The 16089-nt window shown below is 43.1% G+C and overlaps 1 protein-coding gene across 1 annotated transcript in view; it reads right to left on the minus strand.

Annotated features, from left to right (window-relative positions):
- LOC138535309 (retinoic acid receptor RXR-gamma-like) overlaps positions 1-16089 on the minus strand; it is a 1109202-nt gene that overhangs the window by 164644 nt on the left and 928469 nt on the right. Inside the window, exons 6-7 of the mRNA XM_069641285.1 lie at positions 11913-12073; positions 4339-4468 (exon numbers count right to left, since the gene is read on the minus strand). Of these exons, the coding sequence (XP_069497386.1) occupies positions 4339-4468; positions 11913-12073 (291 nt within the window). The remainder of the gene's footprint in view (positions 1-4338; positions 4469-11912; positions 12074-16089) is intronic.

Raw genomic sequence — 16089 nt, forward strand, 5'->3', positions numbered from 1 at the left:
TCATCTAACTCATCAATAATATTGGAAACATTATCTTCCTCACCACTTTCCACATTTGCTGGAGGGGCAGGCATTTCAGACCCACTCCTCAGGCTTTGTTTCTCCAACAACTTTTCAATTAATTCAGACGTTTTGCCTTGAACAGAGAGATTCCTATCTCTACACAGATTTTTCAAATGATCAACAGTGTAAGTAAGGAGGTTCTCCTACTGTAACATTCCATATCAGACATGATTAATATTGCTTTTAGTGGTGTTTAGCCTTGTGGTTAGTTGAGCCAAGGTAATAGCAGCACTCTAAGTGTAATAACTATGCTTTATCCCACCCTGCCACCAATGTTAGGCAGAATCATATGCAGTACCCTTTGGGAACACCACACACAATTCAGACTACAAGTGTACGTACAATTTCACCTTTGGTACAAGCCTGTACTACACAGTAAAGTGGTAGCGATGGCTGAGCAGCCAGACTTATCTCAAGATTAAAGTGAGCAGTACAAGAAGTTACTTAAAGGACAGCAATTAATATAGTTCAAACAAACACTGATTCAAAGTTTTTGAGTAAAAGAATATACATTATTTACACCATCAGTTATAAAACAGTTCACTATTATAAAGCAGCAGAAAATCACACTCTTAATATACTACAATAACACCCAATCAATTCTGGACAAGTTAAGCTCAAAATGAAGTGTGAGCAAAATGGCACTCCAGTAATTTAAAAGGGAGAAAAAGACAAGGTTATTAAAAATCAACAACACCAACATGTTATTGGCAGGGCAATCTAGAAAAGGCTACCACAACTAGAATTCAAGTCAATAGGCCTTTGCCAATGTTAATGGTTCAGAGTCTTTGCAGAGGATCACACAGTTCAGAGTAGTTTGCGGATAAGTCTTTGCCAAGAGTTCAAAACGAAGTTGGTTGGAACAAAAGTTATTCAAAGGAGAAGAGAAGGACAAGACTTTGGAGAGGCGAAAGATTTCAAGCACTTTGACTGCGATCAGACGGAACGAACGACCAGATTTGCACAGTATCTTAAATGGAGAAGAATGCTGTAGCTGAGGCAGTTGTTCCTGACAGATCCTGCAGGCTCACGGTTACTGAAGCTTCAGTTAATGTGATGAGAAGGAGGATGTCTGGAGGGTCCTGCACTGCCAAGGAAGAAGCCAGCAGTGGAGCAAAACGTTGAATAAAAGCTGCGCTCCTTAAAACCCAAACAGGTTTCGTTACTCCTGGCTATCCGGTTCACTGCAGCGATGGACAGCATATTCGACCAGGAGCGGGAGGCTGGCATTTGGTGTTTGGCCAGCTGGTTGGTCCCACCAAGGTCAAGGGAAGAAGATTCTTTGCAGAATCTTCTCTGTTGTCGGAGTTTCGGGCGATTCGGACCTGCAGCAGGGCTTCTCTGGGATGTCCAGTAGTTGCAACAGTCCTCTTCCTTCAGCTCCTCGTTGGTTCTCTGTTCCAGTGGCGACTCTGCCTTCCAGTCCCAGAGACTGGCTTTACATGCACCAAATTCCCCATTCACACAGCCTGGCTGTCAATCACACAGCAGGGTGGCTGTCCTGTAAGGACAGCCACCTAGCCAATCAAACTAGAGTGCGACTTGGGTCTCCAAGGAGACCCTGTGCAGGGGGCCTCAAACCGCTCCCTCACATCCTGTCCACCCAGACACTCAGGCACCTAAGGAGGGCTTTTGTGCAGAAGCCCGCCAAAGGACGGTGAGCAAAGGAACCAAACCTGGTTTGGCGCGCATAGTAAAACATGAGAAAGACCTTTACAAAAAGAAATGGCGAATAAACCCGACCGGAACCAAATAAAATAAAAGGGGTCCAGCAGGTTAAAGTTTGAGACTACCACCATAGCCTCTAATGGTAAAGCAGCTATTTTCATGGCCCATGGTACAAAAAAAAGGTAGATACCACTGCCATCAGCCAAAACTTAGAGAAAGGTCAACATAAAAATGTCCCATGAGAATTAGACAAAAAGTGATAACTATTAACCCTTCCAGTACTCTATTGCAATATATAGGGTTTACTCGGTCTGTAGATTTAAAAAGAGTAGTAAAGTCAATGGCAACTTTACATGTTCTGGGAGACAGTAGTCAGTCCCAGAAAATGGAGTTTAAAGTGGGAAGTCTAAAAAGACAACCCTGTGTCACTGCACTAAAGGTGCTGTGTGACACACAGTAAAAAGATGATGCCAATGGAGTGGGTGAGACTCCATAGTCCATGAGCACAAAAATATACAACAAAGCAAAACACATGTTATAGTGGGAACAAAAGGCTCACACTCTTAACAGGTAGAACAATTAAACCCTAGAAATCCAGCAATGTTTCTGAGTGACTCAACAGGTAAGGGAAATTAGCCATTCTGGAGAATTCTCCCTAACAACTCCCCATCTGCAATTGAGCCTGCCAGCACTCACCACAGAAAGAGGTCGCCTCAGGACCTGTTGTGCCGTAACGAAGGCTGCCTGCAGTGACCATACAAGTTAGTCGACCTAAGGAGGTACCCGCAAATTGGCACAGTACGTACAGATACACTCCTGCACCCTTTCCATCCCCTCTTCCCACCACCATAGGCTGGAAAGCATGTTTTCTAGCCCCTTTCGGTGCTGCACTATCCTCGGCTACAGCATGGCGGCATTACCCAAAATGATGACGCACATCACGCTTCCCTCCACCCAACCACTGGGCGCGTCCAATCTTTGCCGACATCACGGCACACTCCAGGCCAATCAGACATTTGACCGTGGAGCGAACAAGGAAATGGGACCGCGGAGCGGAGCCAGATATCAGTAATTTTTTGAGACGTACATTTTACATGCTTTTAAGGTACAGGACTGATTATCACCAAATTTACAAAAACATGCTTTCGGGACAAAGCCGCCGCTCCTGCCACAAATTCGATGAAAATCCATCCAACGGTTTGGGCTGTACGTGTACGGAAAGGTTTTGTCCATTCATACTATGGAAAAAAGAAATATTTAGAGACCCCCCTATAACTTTGGCCCCCCTGTACGAAACCTCACCAAACTTCCCAGACAAATTCAGAGCGGGCCATATACTTTTTTTGCAAAGTTACATGCAAATTCGTCCAGGCAGAACAAAGTTATAAACCTCCCAATAAGTGGTCTGTCTATGGGTTGAGCAACTTAACCATAACTACACGCCCGCTACCGCGGGCCGTGTAATATATATATAAATTTAAATATATATATATATTCAGTGAAGAAACTTTGTTATAGGGATGATGTGTTTAAGTTGCACTAATAAAAACCTATGCAATTAATTGAAAAAACTTTGTGAAGGGGATGGTATGTTTGCAGGGTAAAGTTAAAAAACCAAAGAAATGTGCCAGTTATGGTAGCTGTCCGACCAAAACTTGCGCCACCGCCATGCACTGCTAAGACTAACACCCATGACATCAAAGATGACATCACGGCTGGTACAAGTCCTCAGAGGAAGAGAACTTTAGTGCAGAGCTTATAAAGCTATGCTGCATGCTCCAACATCTGGAAATCTGGAAGCTTTTGCAAATGCCTGGTCGGGGCGATGTTGACTTGGGTAGTGATCAGGATGAAGTGGCATAGGTTCCTTTATACTGGCATGGTGATGCATGAAATGGCTCAGTCATATGTCTGGAGTTAATAGACAATTTCTTTTATGAGGATAGATGTTTTGAACTTTTTAGGGCACTTTTTCCCTTTACACCTCCTATTATGTTTGGTCTGCTACCATATCTTTACCCATCAAAGACACATAAATAAGTGTCAATATGTAAAACAAACTATTTGTGTGTACATGACCTAACCTCCTTAAGAGAACGCCCATCTCATCCCCTTTCCAAACCACCCACCATCTCACACAAAAACACAACACACCCACACTCTCTTTCTTCGTCGTTTGCTGCCCACTCAGGACTGGATGAGACAAACACATTTCACCCAATGTACCAAACTGATAACACACGAAAACACCTTTAACTCACGATTGTTGTGGGCTGTTTCCACAGAGCAATCTTGTCCTCCTTTTACAATGTACATATCAATGCAATGTGATATGAGTTATGAGTCCAGGGTTCAACATAGAGATGGAGTAAGCAAAATAGTACACAGTAAATACCAGTTATTTTTTTCCGATGGACCAAAGTAATGCACAAATAATCACCATCAAAAAGGTTTTAATGTAAAATAAAATTCTTGCGTATCGATTGTGCATGTCTGAAAGGGATGACTGCTCTTTGGGATTCAATGGGTGATCAAGCGCATCCCAAGCCCAAGAGACAACCAGGCAAACATGAATAACAAGAGGGCACTCCATTGTATTGCTCGTACCTGCTCGCAAGAGAATCACTTGATCTTCCAGTGGCAAGTCGGAAAAATTGGGAATTCTCTTGGCCCATTCCACCAGAGTGAACAGCTGCTTGTCAGCTGCGTGGCAAATGTTTGTGACGGGATCATTCACCTGAGAGAAAGACAAAACAACTCGAGTGTCAACGGTGTGAAAATGTGTGACAGTTTAGACTTTTCTGTTTCTGTACAATTCCTTCGCACTGAAATCCTGCCACTAGTGTTAGGCAAAATCATATGCAGTAAAAAGGATAAACTACGGTAAAAAGGATGCATTCATAATTGCCCTTGTAAGTGCCAAGGACGAGTATGCATGCCTTTTTTTACATAGGCTTGCATAATTGTCTGGCAGTTAAGGGGTTAGGACATTAAACATAATTGTGAGTTGTACGTATAATGTTGTTGCTTTTCATGTGCACAGCCTGACATGCATTCTGTATTCTGCATTATCATCCGTGTTTCCGCGGTTTATTTACATTACGTACTATGTCACTGTCTGTCAAAGCTGCACGACCTGAAGGACGCTGTTCACGTCTGTTGATCAAAACCTTTGCAGGGCCACGTGGTTAGTTAACACTGTGCTCTCTTATCGGACAGAGGCTCCTTAGCCTTGCATGAGACATTTTCTATTTGTGAGTTCTCACTGACAAGTCCTTACGATGATCTATGCTTATTCCACCCATTGTGTAAAAACTGTACGGATGGATATTTCCATGACCCTTACTTTTCATTGTGTCATTGCCTATACTGGCGAAAGCGTTCCTGCACCACAACACATCTTTGTGCATCTACAAATTAGATGTTTTGTGGTGCAGGGACATAAGGTGGCAGTCACAACCGTATAGTGAAGATAAAACCTATTAAAACCTATTTGCATTGAATTTCCCCAGAATTCCATTACCAATAACCTTTGATTCGCTGGTCGGATTTCAATGAAATTCTCAAAATAAATTGTTTCACAGAGGCTCCTCTAAACTGGGCATTTTGTTGGGAATTTTTTTTAAAAAGGTTCAAAGGTTATTTGTTTTTGATCTATTACCGTTCATTTTACCATAGAGCAAAAGGGGCTTCCATTGAGCACACAGCCAAGGCATGAAGACTTCTGGGGCCTAATTCACAGAAGCGTTTTATAATTGCAACCACATTGGAAAACGCTCTGTGAATCGGGGCCTTGGGCGGGGTTGGAACAAATAAGAGACAGTTTGGGCAAAAAGCATGGCAGATATTCCTTTTTTTGGTTTAGGGTAAATCCATCCCGGGTTTTTTACAAAATTCAACGGAGAAAGGTTTCCACCAATCAGAAGAAATCTTTTATATGTCTCCAATTGCGCATGCATTAATGAGAATGAGACTTTTGAGAAATTAAAAGCTGCCACTTTCATGATTTGCTTGATGCAAACAATCGCAGTGGGAATGCTCCAGGAAGACAGAAAAGAAAGTGGCACAAAACGAGATTTGGAGGAGAAGAGGGTTCACATTAGGGAAGAGCTGGGGAGGGATAAAGAGAACCATTCGTGTAGTTGGAGAGTTTGGGTGGGCTGGAGAGCCTGATTTGAACAGGCAAGGGAAAGCCGATAAAAAGTAAGAGTCAGGGGGATTTACACACAGTGGGATTGATGGGGCGATTTAAGCAGGATGAAGGAGGCACATGGAGAGTGGCAAAAGGGGTGAACTTAACATCTTTGACCGTTTTCCCATTACTATGGCAGTTGGCGAATGATGCATTACTGCAGGGATGAGTGACAGGAATGATTAGCACAGCAATAGAAGGTGGCATCGATTTGACCATGGTGTCTTTGTGTGGTAATTTCCGAGGGAAAAATACAGCAGAAAGAAAGTAGGGGAGAAAAAGCAAGCCTGGGACAATGGTCAGTGGCCTAGGTACTTTAAGTTGTTTTGGTGCAACAGGGACAGTGCCTATGCCCGAGGGGTCTGATCACTTTGAGAGTAAGGGGGAAAGCGGTTGTGACCAGTGGCTCTCATTTCTTTTTTCCTAATGCTGCTAGGCCGGACGATATATGTCGCTGCCACAGGGCAAAGGCCTGGGTCTGATCACTTTGAGAGTAAGGGGGAAAGCGGTTGTGACCAGTGGCTCTCATTTCTTTTTTCCTAATGCTACTAGGCAGGAGGATATATGTCGCTGCCACAGGGCAAAGGCCACAGTCTATTTATCTTATTGTTGAAATGTGGACACTGCCGAAGGTGATGGGCAGAGTGATATGATTTGGTAGTAGGCAGGGTGAAATGGGCATCCGTCTTTTATAATCATCGGTGATACATGGACGCAGGCCCTGGCCAATGGACCATAGAGAAGATATAGCATAATAAAACCCCTGAAATTCAGTGAAACAACTTTAGTTAAGGCAGAGATAATATGATCAGATTCATGGCAACTAATACATGAACATCAGTAGGTGTAGGAAGTGATGACCATACTTGTCACAGTCCTTTCATACATCACAACCCTTCCCAGTATCTCACTGCACGTACCCTGGCATTCCCATAGTCATCACAGTCCCTCATTACTCAGACAACCTACATCATCATCACAGTCCCGTATTATCCCTGTAAGCTTCATACTTGTCACAGTCCATTACCACTGCAGTCCCCTCCCCCTGGACAAGGTCTCTCATTACCACGGCATCCACTATGCTCATCGCAATCCATCATTACCACTACATCACACCATATTGCTCATTCTTGTCACTTCCTCATCCTCATCCGAGCCCCTATTTATCCTTACCCTGGTATCTCCCCTCTTTGTCACGAAACTCACATTGGCACCCCTGTCATAGTGCATTATTACCTCAGCATCCCCCATTCTTATAAGACTCCTTGCTTACTCCTGCACTCCCTCTCCTCATCACATGCCCATTAAGGTTAAGTTACTTATGTAAAAGGGGACATTTTAATACGTTACATACTTTACAGGAACATTATGAAACAATTTCACTGATAAAAATAAACTTCAAAATTCAATGAGAAAATGCTGTTAGGGATATGTTATGGTCAAGTAATGTTGGTAGAAAGGGGTCATTTTAATAAGTGATGATCAGTGCAATAACATCATGGAACATCTTCAGTTATAAAAAGGCATTGAATGTCAGTCAACATACTCTCATGTTCTCCACCGGGATGTAAACATGTGGATAGATCTACCCCTGGGAAAACACACCGTGGACATTATTCAGGATCTGGTCCTGATTATAGTTGTAGTTAATCTTCCAAATGCAAATTCAGTAAAGCAACTTAGCTATGTTGGCAGCACAAAATCTAAAAAACATCAAAATGTGAAGTTTGAAAAGCTATGCAGACATATTGTGCGCTTCCACTATGCACTGCTCACACCGTAGCTGGATTTTCAAAGGTCTTCACTGAAACATAGGCCAAAAAGTGGCTGTTTAAGTGTCATTGTATGTGCAATCAATACAAATGCAATACTTCAAAGAAAATAGAAGTAGTAGGAAAACCTTTCTAGGCACTAGGAAATCATATTGAAAGCAAATATATATATTTTTAAACTATGATTAGTACCTAGAACAATTTAAGATCTACAAACATTGGAAATGTAATTAATACAGTTTAAAGAAGCTTTTCTCAAGGAAACAAATATAGCACTGTATCAATAGAAATATAAAATGTACTTTGAAACCACAATGATGAAAGTGTGGAAGTCCCAAGAAGAATCCTTCAACGTGGCATTTACTTTTCCCCGAGGAAATCCACATTGAAACCAAGAAGGTTGGAGCTACCAGATCTAAGAAAAACTCAATACGCTGTTTGCCATCTAGAAAAGGGGTCAGCTAGTGAGACACCTCTTGCTGTACCAGAACATATGTTGATGGATACAAGCTACTGTGCACCTTCCCTGATGGAGAAAGCAAGGGGGCAAAGACTGTATCCATGAGTAGCCCAGCTCCTTGATAATGGCCAGGCTTTGTTATCCTTGGTGGGGAAGTACCATTAGTTATACATTCCGGTGGAGATTTCTGAAAGAACCAGAAGAGCGCTGTTGTATTCCAGAAGCGACAATCCATAGTAAAAGCCAATCTAGTATACATCAAAGACATGCTGCGGAATCAGTATGTACACCCATCACTTGTGTACACAGAGAATGTGGTCCATCCTTAGGCCTGCATCACTCCATGCATTGGGAGCAAACCTGTGCTCCTTGGAACACATCTACTGAGGTTTCAGTCCTTGTTCGAGTAATCAAGACACAAATACGCCTTGCCAGCAGACCTGAAGGAATATCGTTCTTGTTGGTTGGATAGAAAGGGATAACTGTCGGGAGTTACCCAGAGATTTCAATACAGAATGGTCCCTTCATGACCAGTTCAAACCTGTGACCTCCACAGATTAAAGGTATGGGGTCATATACTGAAATCACCAATGTTTCCGAACACCCAAAAACCTACATTTCAACCATGAATTTCCAAAGGGGAAGAGTGAAACAAGGGAACAGTTATGTGAAAATATCCCTGTTTGGCCCTGATAGTGCATGCAGAGATGACTCAGGAATCTGGGCCCTACACCAGACACATAAAGTGATACTTGAAGGGATATGGTGAGGACGCCCTGTAGCAACTCACAATATCAGAAGCCAGGATCAGGGCATCCCCACATGATGTCTACTGCTACTGAAGGTTCTCTAAATCAGCTTAAATGTACGACAAACAAAACCTTCTTGGTCTGTGGTCATGCAGAACTGCGGATGGGGCAGCGACAAGGATCCATGGGCTTCTAGCTCTTTAAGTCAGGTCATATGTGTGATAGAAGCAGCTGCCATGGCCTGTGCCAGGCAAAGCAGTGAAAAGTGATTAATGATAGTTAAACCTGAACTACTGGCCCTTTAAATCTGTCCTTATATGGCAGAGGAACCAATGCACCCCTGGTCAAGGGGAGCCGAGAAAGAGCAATAATGACAACTGCAATAAAGACCAACCACAAGTTTCAACACAGTGTTTCTCTCATGAAAACTGCAGCCTATGAGCAGAAACCAAAGAGTGTGTGTGCATCACTCAGACACAAATACAGCATCCATGTTTTACAGTGTGTCCATCTGAGTGGAAATTTCAAGATAATAGACTGGTGTATTGAGGGTTCAGTCCAATGGCAGAATGTGCAGTCATAGAGCCATAGAATTCACCTGAACATTCACTGCATAGCCAATCCCCAGTTCAAAGCCATCATCACACACACCCACATACACACAGCATAGACAATGGATCACACCAGGTTCAGGGGTCTATACATGCCCATGGATAGCATTAGTGAGTGTAGGTGTATGGAATGAGCAGGATTGGAGAAGAGACTAAGGTGAAGACTGAGCTTAAGGTGCATGATGATGAGGTGCTGAAGCTTTTTGGAGCAGGAAGATGTGGAGAGAGAACTGAAGGGTCAGGAGGACCTAATGGTGTGGAAGGTGGAGGTGGGTGGATGGAAACAAGAGTGCTGAATATGTAGAAGGTGGAGAGGGGTGATAGAGTTAAAGAAGAATAGACTGGTGTAGAAAAACTAGTGTCAGGATAGGGGACATAAGACATGGGAAGAGGAAAATAAGCCAGCTGAGAGAGTATGTTGATTTGAGGAGAACTACAAAGAAGACAGAAGGGAACAGAGGTTGGAGGAAAGGTGTACTGGGGTGGAGAGGAGAACTCAAAACTGGTGGCAGGAGGACACCAGCAGTGAAAGAAGATAGAGGAGAGAAGGAGAAGATTAAAGGGGAGAACTAGAGCATTGGGCGATTCCTAGAGAGGTAGGGCCAGCCAGAGCCAGAAAGAAAACTATAGTTAAGATGTTGTCTTGAAGGAGTGGGTGGAGAAGCAAGCTCAAAGGTGACCCATGAGGGAGTTATCAGACAGAAAGTCCAGAGTGTCAGAGTCTAGGCCAAGTGAGAGGTCCCCAGGATGGAGTAGACATTTCAGCAAGGAGGACGTTTAGCAGGGCCAGAGAAGCACAGTAGCAGCTACCCAGATTCATAGAGGTTTGCAACACAAAAGGGTCATTTCAAGGAAAGTTTCCGTGGGCCAGCTCATTTATTCCTTTGACCTTTTTCAAATAAAGTGAAGATGTAGCAGAATAAGCTCCCCTTACCCCCATTACCATGAAGTAGCTTTATCAGCATTCTGTCTATGATAGCTGATCCCATCCTTGGAGGCTTGGTCTTCCCCCTAGCTCGAACCTTCTGCCTTGGAATCATCCTAAGTTCCTGCTGGAGTCAGAACTCTTGTTGTTACGAACGCTCCTGAAAATGTGCTCTTTAGCATTTCACTAGTGATCGTGACGTAGGGTTCCAAAAGAAATATGCACGTTGTACAAACAGAGATACAAGCAGGGACGTCATTTCACCAAAATGCCAGGGGTAGCGGAAGTGACATCACACGACCCTTGACCCCCTGGTGACATCACAGGAAGTGATGTCATTTGACCCCACCCCAAAGTAATATTGCGGGAAGCGATGGAACACAACCTTTCACCCGTTGATAAAACAGGAAGTGGCATCACATAGCATTGTACACTACGAAAAATATGGTTACGATATCACTATAATGTGATGTACATTTCATACAAGAATGGATCACCATATGTATCGTTAACATCAGTGTGTATAGGCCCATATTACCAAATTACGGTAAATGCAAGCAGACGTCCATGACCAAATGATAATGATGTGCTATTATATAGCACTTACGCTTAAGCGCTTTATATAGAAAAAATATGCACCCAATATCACCCAATCTGTGTTGGTACTCATTTATGGATCTCAGAAGGATCAAAGGCTGAGTTGAGGCGTATAAGAACAGACTAAATCAGTGACTCACCCCCTGAAGTGTGCATGAAATAAACCTTTAATGAGTCTAGCAATTATTGTATAGAATTCCAGAAAGACACATTATTTGGTATTCCTATTCTTTGTTATTTAGGGTCACTGCTGAAAGTGTTAGACTTGTGGCACTACTGTTCTTTTTTTTTAAGGGAACTGAACAAGAAAAGCAGCCACTCCAGAAGTAAAGAGTCACATGGTGCTGGCCACAGCCCAGGAGCTTGCATTACAATCACACAAAAAAAAAAAAAAAAAAAAATGTTTCTTTTGCTTTTTCATGTAGAGGTCGCAAGGGGGGCCACAGAGGTCGCAGTGGCGACCTCTGGCGACCCCTAAATGACGTCCCTGGATACAAGCACACCTTTTTGTAAAAACGGGAAAAACACGGTTGTCAGTAATATTTTAAACATTAACAAAAATCAATAGGAACCATTAAAAACAGATGTATTTAAACAAATAAACATTGTAACATTGTTTATTTGTATCCGGCTTCATGATGGATTTCATCCTCTAAGCATGGGACCGGATTTCACACCTGTGCTCGTAGGCGTAGCTGCTGCACTATCCTATTGGAATAATCATAATCTAAACGTTGAAACCAGGAAACCCTAGATGTTATTACTTGCCTCGTTGAATCCAATGTAGATCAGCACAATTCAAATATACAATTGTCATCTTTTTACAGCGGCCCGATGTGACGTGTCTGGCTTTAAACCTCATGTGTAATACTTACAGAGTTGTGTGGCGTGACGTCACCAGATGATTCTGTTTTGGGCTCCACGGCCAGCTCAGCTTCAAGGATCCTCCCCACTGGCATGTCCTCGCTTGAATAACTTGATAACTCTGCCTCATTGTCACTTTTATCTCTCCCCCGTTGTCTTTCTTCCTGTACAGCTGAAAGAAATGAATCATGTTGTATGTGTTTATACAGACACTTCAAAGAATTATCAGTTAAAAAAGGAGAAATAGTGCTACGAAACAGCAATGTCATCGTTTTCTTTCTAAATACCTCAAGGAAATTCAATTCCTGCCCTTTTAATGTATCGGCTTCTATCCCATTCCGGTAAATGTGCATTCTGGTTTTATGTATATTTCTTATGTAATGTGTTAAAAGTACAATTGTACTATGGAACACAATAAATAAATAAATAATTATTGCTACATTTACAGAAAGAATGCTGTCAGGACAAATGCAGCGAGCGTACCATTGTAACATGTTTCCCGTCCACACTACTGATTATTCTTTTCCCTCTGTTCGAAATCTGTAAATAATATGATTTTCCAAGCTATACCCCAATCCTACATCAAAACCACTCATAAGGGAGACCCTAAAAAGACTTAATAACCATACAGGAACTTTATGTTTTTGGTACCCAACTCCCATGAAGTTTTTACTACGGATCACTGTAGCTTTTTGTATTGCCCACGCATCTTTGAATGAGTAATTTGAGTAGAATGCTGTTTGAGCTACAATCATATTTTGAGTCAGACACTTTGAATGTGGGCCTAATCACAGTATGTATGCTTAGGAAAGAGTTGTTGTCACTCCTCTCTAACAACTTTTGCAACATATTTTGTTTTTTTACCATTCAATGATAATCATGACTGGGACGTCCAGACAAAACTATAGCCAATACAATTCTCAGTGAGTTTGTCCAGGTCAAACTTCAGAGGCTTTACCCGAGGTTTTTTACGAGATTTGACATGGTTTCTATTTAAAGACAGATGAGTAGAAACTCAAGGCAGTTGATGGTTGGAATTAGAAGAGGCAGGAACAGCTCAGGTTTGTTAGGGAAGGCATTGTTGGAGGACAGGTAGGTTAACATAGACTTACATTTATCATACACCCTAGGTAGAGTAAGAGAAGTAGCGCAGAATGTATTGGAAGGGTTGGGGGCACATGTTGTGTGGGTGGTTGGGCGTGTGAAGTGAAGGTAGAGGGAAAATACAACACAGCTGTATTTTGTAGGCATTGCAGAAGGCCAAAGCAGTGAAAACCTCATGTGAATTTATTAGACAAAGGACAGGACCAAACATGCCAAAGCTCTGGGAACCCACATTCACTGTCGACACCATATGAATCACTATCCCCGTCCTCAACCACTGTCTGCCAATCTCTCTCCCATCTCATATTTCAGCTTAATCTCTGTCTGACCCTCCACCTTGTTTTCTGTCTCCCCCTGCTGCCTGACTCACCCAACCTGTGACACAGAGGTGGAGTAATCCAGCTCTTCCTCATGTCAAAAATGGAAATGTTGCCTAATGCCCCAATGTGCAAAACACAAATGTGCCTAAGGAACATAAAGTGCATTTGGTGTCAATGTGAAAAATACAATATAAGTGACAAAGACAATGGGATTCCCTTAAGACTCAAACGCTTGGAAAGAGTTCTCTAAACACTGAAACAGCAGGGAAGATCAACGAGCAGAGCACCGAAAGACTTATTGGGTTTATACAGAAAGGTGTCTCTACAAATATAGGAAAAGAATGGGTTAAGGGTGTTAAGAAATGTTTTGGGCACACAGGGATAAGAGACAATTTCAAAAGGAACTTGGTTTGCTTATTAAATATTTTTTTTAAAAGAACATAGGGCAAACAGGAAGATTAGAGAGGGAGCAAAAAGAACAAAAGAACACACTAAGAAATACAAAGGGGGATGCAAGAGGTATCAAGAAACACCACAAATAACAAAAAATACTAACATACTCCTCTAAAACACTTGTAAACTTCCAAAAAGCATTCCACAACTCCATCAGGGTCAACAACCTCTGATTCTGTCCTTGCCAGTAATAATATGACAACCAAATAGAACCTGCAAAGGGAGCAGGAAGCAAGGCTCAGGGCTTCCTATTGACCATAAGTACTCCTATTTTGAGTATCATACCTTGCAATTAGACAGGAGGCCTTAAACTCCATCATGAGATCCAAGGTGTCGGGGGGTTTCTCCCGGGGTCGGCTGGGCCTTCCGCGGACCTCCGGGCTGGGAGGCCCCAACTTCTCCCGCGTATCCCAAAAATGAGTATGAGACACACACACAAGAAGCAAGGTGGTTCTGCTGTTTATTGAATAACGGCAGGGATGGGTCTAGGATCGTACGCGTCCGTCCAGACTCTCGAAATTTGTGGGGCTCGCAGGCCCGCTTTTTGCCTCAGTATGACGCGCTACTTGCGTCACCTGGGAAAGTTAGCAAAAAACCTATCGCCACTCTGGATTGGTTCCTCGAGTGGTAGGGTTAATATAGCATACGTATAGAGAACGCTGTCAGTGGTTAAGGGTCAGTCAGGTGGTATACTTGGGTTGTCCCTTCTATTAGATACTTGAAAATTGTTACATGAAAAGCCCTAATGATTGGCTAAGGTTAATGGCGTCAGTGATGAGTGCCCCATGTTCTGATTGGTCCACTCGCGAACCCCCCAACCTGGGACCATCGTTGTTCCCAGCTCGTGGTGTACCTTTCATTTGCAACAATATGTAACTATGTGTTTGTGCAAACAATGCATGGATTTGCTCATATGCCTGAGAGCAGACTATTCCCATCGCTGTAGGTGTCCATTGGGTCATTTCATTGTGGCAGCCTGTGTCTCAAACGTGGGACCCAGGCGACTTCTCCCTCCTGGGTCTGGCACCCTGTCAGGTTCGGCTTGGTCACGTGAGGAGAGACCGTGGTTGAGGCAGAATTCTGCACATTTAATGTTGTATTTTCCACTGTGTGTCTGGCTTAGTTTGCAGGTGTGACCTTGGCTTCGGCTTGTGGCATGCGAGTTGCAACATTGCCCCCTTGGCTGTCAGTTCTCGCTGGGCTCATTCTGCAGGGTCAGCAATTGTACTCTTGCTCGTTCAATGTTCGTGGAGGCTCTTGCTTGCGGCCTACTTGGGCCTGGTGCATAGGTGGGGATGTTTAATGCACCGCACTTTAAGTTGCGGTATCACATTGCTTCATAGGCAGTATCATGTCTTCGTTGTATTTTCATCACAATTCAAGGATTAGGAGAAGCGTCAGCAAGCATTTTAGATGAGTGCTTTGTGCGTCTTGCGTTTCTGCATTTTGAATAAACTATGTGAAAAATAATAAAGATGTGCGTCAGTGGGTGTGTCCGTCACCTACGTCATATCACTGAATATGTTCTTCGTGTGGATTGGTGTGGGGGTGTCCAGTGTGCATGGTTGCACGGGTGTTCTGACAGTTGGCTAGGTCGTCATGGCATCTCTAACGATGTGTTTATTTACTGTTGAAAGGTTTAGTCGAGTTCATCCATGCCGCAGGTGTCGGCTTGAGCAGGGCAGGCTGGTGGGCAGGCTGATGGGCACATCCGTATGTTCCTGTACCAGGGTATTTGGTCGTCTGGTAGGTAGGCAAATTCATCTCGTGGCGGATGTCTGGGTCGCGATCCTCTAGGCCAGGGACGCAAGGAGATTGGGGGGAGTCTTTTGTCCCATTCTCCCACTTCAAAGGCATTGTTCAACGTGCAGGGTACATTTTGGGAAGGTCAAGCACTTTCAGTTAATGATGTGAAAATTCCAGACATTTTGTTCACAATTCGATTTAAAGCCATAGCCCAAATGTGAGTTAGTGGCATAGATAATCATGCTGCCCAAAGGTGTTATGGGTGTCTACTGCATGGACCTGTCTATAACAGAGGCTTACTGTAGCCTGCAAACTATATTGGGAACTTGGCATATGCTTTCAATTCAGAAATTGTCTTGATGTTTTATGATGGAGGACCCACTTCCCAACGCTATGTTTTGCTTCCCCTTGCAGAGTACTCAGATAGACAGTTTTCTTTTCCCCAATGGTGTGTCCTGATTTTATTGTGTAGTTTTGCACACTGAATTCAATTGTATATACCTAGTTCAGAACAAGCCGTCTTGGCCTATGCTTCCTAAAATACCTCATCTCTCCTATATCGCTT

The sequence above is a fragment of the Ambystoma mexicanum genome, chromosome 1q (genome assembly GCF_040938575.1).
Source record: "Ambystoma mexicanum isolate Mex_15411 chromosome 1q, UKY_AmexF1_1, whole genome shotgun sequence".
Classification (NCBI taxonomy): Eukaryota; Metazoa; Chordata; class Amphibia; order Caudata; family Ambystomatidae; genus Ambystoma; species Ambystoma mexicanum.